At 49.0% G+C, this 3,573-nt stretch overlaps 1 protein-coding gene across 2 annotated transcripts in view; it reads left to right on the top strand.

Moving 5' to 3' along the window:
• Positions 1 to 2,139, top strand: part of CUNH9orf116 (chromosome unknown C9orf116 homolog) — a 5,082-nt gene extending 2,943 nt beyond the window's left edge. Inside the window, exon 3 of one of the 2 annotated variants that reach the window (XM_008073788.1) lies at positions 1,712 to 2,139. In XM_008073788.1, the coding sequence (XP_008071979.1) occupies positions 1,712 to 1,900 (189 nt within the window). In that variant the 3' untranslated portion in view covers positions 1,901 to 2,139. The remainder of the gene's footprint in view (positions 1 to 1,711) is intronic. The other variant, XM_008073789.1, reaches the window with a different exon arrangement.
• Positions 2,140 to 3,573: the final 1,434 nt, after the last annotated feature.

The following is a 3,573-nucleotide window of genomic DNA, read 5'->3' as shown; positions in this document are numbered from 1 at the left end:
CGCCTGGCTAGTTTTTGATTTATTGTAGAGATGAGGTCTCGCCAAGTTGCCCAGGCAGGTTTCGAACCTGCGGGCTCAGGCAATCTACTCGCCTGGGCCTCCCAAAGTGCTGGGATGACAGGCTGAGCCACCGAGCCCGGCCAATATACAATTTTTAATAAATAAATTTGGGGTGTCTTTTTGTCCCCACAATGGACTTGCTTCCAGCATCACCCTTGCCCCGATTCCCCGATGCCCATCCACACATCCAACAACTGCATATACACACAAGCATCTCTTGTAACTTAAGACAGTCAGTTTTGAGGAAACAAATGAAGAGCTAATTCCTTTCTGGAATTATGCTTTTTAAATTAACATTAAAAAAAAAAAATCAGGGTCTTGCTGGGCTCGGTGGCTCAGCCCATAATCCCGCGCCTTGGGAGGCTGAGGTGAGTGGATTGCCTGAGTCCATGGGTTCGAGACTCACCTGGGCAACTTGGCGAGACCTCATCTCTACAATAAATCAAAAAATTAGCCAGGCATGGTAGAGTGCACCTGTAATTCTGGCTACTTGGAAGGCTGAGGTGGAAGGATCGCCGGAACCCAGCAGGTCGAGGCTGTGGTGGCCGGGAGCGGCCACTGCACTCCAGTCTGGGTGACAAAGTGAGACTTCAACTCAACAACAACAACAACAAAAAACTAAAAAACTAAAAAAAATCAAGGTCTCATTCTGTCGTCCAGGCTGGAGTGCAGTGTCACAATCACAGCTCACCACAGCTTTGACCTCGTGGGCTCAGGTGATCCCCCCAACTCAGCCTCCCGAGTAGCCATGACTACAGGTGTGTGACATCATGCCTGGGTAATTTTTAATTTTTTTGTAGAGAGGAGGTCTCACTATGTTGTCCAGGCTGCAAATTTTTTTCTAAAGCTCTACAAAGAATTCCAATTCACACTTAAGATGGAAACCCACTCTGTGTAAGTTATGAAGTGGAGAGAAAAGAAAAGATTGAAACCAGTGACATAGATTTTATTTCTGTTCCATGGAAAACTGATGTTCCGAGAGGTCTGGTATCTTGCCCAGAGTAGCACATTTAGTAAAAGTACAGCTGGGGGTAACTCCAGGTCTGCTCCCCAAGTTAATACTCATAGTCACATCCTGGGGTGGAAATGCCACACAAAGTAGCCCTAGTAATTCCTCCTTCTCTCCCTATGGCAGTGGAAGGCGCACTACTAGTAAATCCCAAATGTCAGGCATGAGTTGGGATGGTTTGGGGCTAACCACGCCATCTTGTCCACCCCACTTCTCTTCGATTTCTTACAAATTCTTATTTTTGGCTAGGAGCCTATAATCCCAGCACTTTGGAAGGCTGAGGAAGGGGAGAGCAGGTCGCTTGAGCCCAGAGTTCAAGACCAGCCTGGGCAACATAGTGACACCTTGTCTCTACAAAAAAATGAAAAAAATTAGCTGGGCGTGGTGACATATGCCTGTAGTCCTAGCTACTCGGGAGGCTGAGGCAGAAGGATTGTCTGAGTCCAGGAGGTCCAGGCTGCGGTCAGCCATGATTATGCCGTTGCACTCCAGCCTGGGCGTCAAGAGTGAGACCCTGACTTAAAAAAAAGGGGAAAAAAAAACAAAACCCCAATGAAGTTCTTTTTCTTCCAAAAATACCCAACTGATTGCTCAAGAGTATTATCAGGCATCATTAATCCTGCTGTTCTCTTTCTTTCTTAGAAAGCATTTTATCCAAATTCAAATAAATTTTCCAGACAACTTGCAGCCAGTGGAATGTTCCGGAACAATACATTCAATGTCTGCATGGACAAAAGCATCGTGACTGGCCCAGGCAACCACATCACCCCCTGTGACCGGCTCAACTTCCACCCCAGTTACAACGTCAACAAGCCGTCCATCTGCAATTGATGGGGCTGGAAAACCCCCTCCAGAAGTCTTCTGACTCCTGCGGCCCAGGCTTTGGGAGAATCACCATCCCTGATGCTTCACAGTTGCTTAGTTGTAAAGGTATAGATTTCACTGCTTCCCCTGAAAGTATTTTCCCTCTGTGGAATAGAAAAATATTAATCAGGTCTGTGAATCTAATGTGCACATGGAATATGCTCATGGAAAAGATACTGATGGTTGACTTTCCATTAAAAACGTGTCATGTTCCAAATTCTTGTCTCATCTGAGTTGGGTTTTTTTTTTTTATTTTTTTGAGTTGAAGTCTCACTCTGTCGCCCAGACTAGAGTGCGGTGGCTGCTCCTGGTCACCACAGCCTCGACCTGCTGGGCTCCGGCAATCCTTCCACCTCAGCCTTCCAAGTAGCTGGAACTACAGGCGCACACTACCACACCTGGCTGACTTTTTTATTTATTGTAGAGATGAGGTCTCGCCAAGTGGCCCAGGTGGGTCTTGAACCCTCAGGCTCAGGCAATCCACTCACCTCAGCCTCCCAAGGTGCTGGATTACAGGCTGAGCCACCGAGCCCGGTTTTTTGTTTTTTTTTTTGAGTCAGAGTCTCACTCTGTCACCCAGGCTGGACTGTAGTGGCATGATCATGGTCACCACAGCCTCAACCTCCTGGGTTCAGGCAAACTTCCATCTCAGCCTCCTGAGTAGCTGGGACTACAGGCATGTGCCACCCAGCTAATTTTTTTTTTTTAAGAGACAAGGTCTCGCCAAGTTGTCCAGGCTGGTCTCAAACCCTGGACTCAGGCAATCTTCTTGCCTCAGCCTCCAAAAGTGCTGGGATACCAGGCATGAGCCACTGTGCCCGGCCTCATCCGAGATTTGTAATGATGGAATAGGGCCATGGGCATCCTGGGGCCCAAATCTTGGCCTCAACTTCAGGACTGTTGGTGAATAGCTCTGCCTGTGTCTGTACTGGGGACCGGTCATGAAGCAGATCTCCTTTGCTGAAGCCCTGGCTGAGATCGGCACAGATGCTGCAAGACCCCTGAGGGGTATGGGGTGCTCCACAGCAAAGCCTGAGGCTGACATGGGCAGGAGGGGGCACTACTCTCCCACCTATCTGAGGTACAAACAGAGCATTGCAGGTGAGCTTCCTCTAGCCATGTGAGGGGTGGGGGATAGATGGTGTGGACGTGGGGGCTCTCTGTTTATTTTTATATCTCAACTAAAAGTCGCCGGGCTTGGTGACTCAGCCTGTAATCCCACACTTTGGGAGGCCGAGGTGAGTGGATTGCCTGAGCCCGCAGGTTTGTGACCTGCCTGGGCAACTTGGTGAGACCTCATCTCTACAATAAACCAAAAATTAGCCGGGCGTGGTGGTGCGCGCCTATAGTTCCAGCAACTTGGAAGGCTGAGGCGGAAGGATCGCCGGAGCCCAGCAGGTTGAGGCTGCAGTGGCCAGGAGCGGCCACTGCACTCTTGTCTGGGTGACAGAGTGAGACTCCAACTTCAAAAAAAAAAAAAAAAAGTCAAAAAATGCCGGGCATGATGACTTATGTCTGTAATCCCAGCACTCTGGGAGGCAGAGGCGAGAGGATTGCCTGAGCCTGGGGGTTCGAGACCAGAGTGGGCGACTTGGTGAGACTTTGCCTCTACAGTACATCAAAAATTAGTCAGGTGTGGT

The sequence above is a fragment of the Carlito syrichta genome, unplaced genomic scaffold (assembly GCF_000164805.1).
Source record: "Carlito syrichta isolate Samal-C Ts95f unplaced genomic scaffold, Tarsius_syrichta-2.0.1 Scaffold316169, whole genome shotgun sequence".
NCBI lineage: Eukaryota > Metazoa > Chordata > Mammalia > Primates > Tarsiidae > Carlito > Carlito syrichta.
This window is presented reverse-complemented; position numbering and strand designations above follow the sequence as displayed.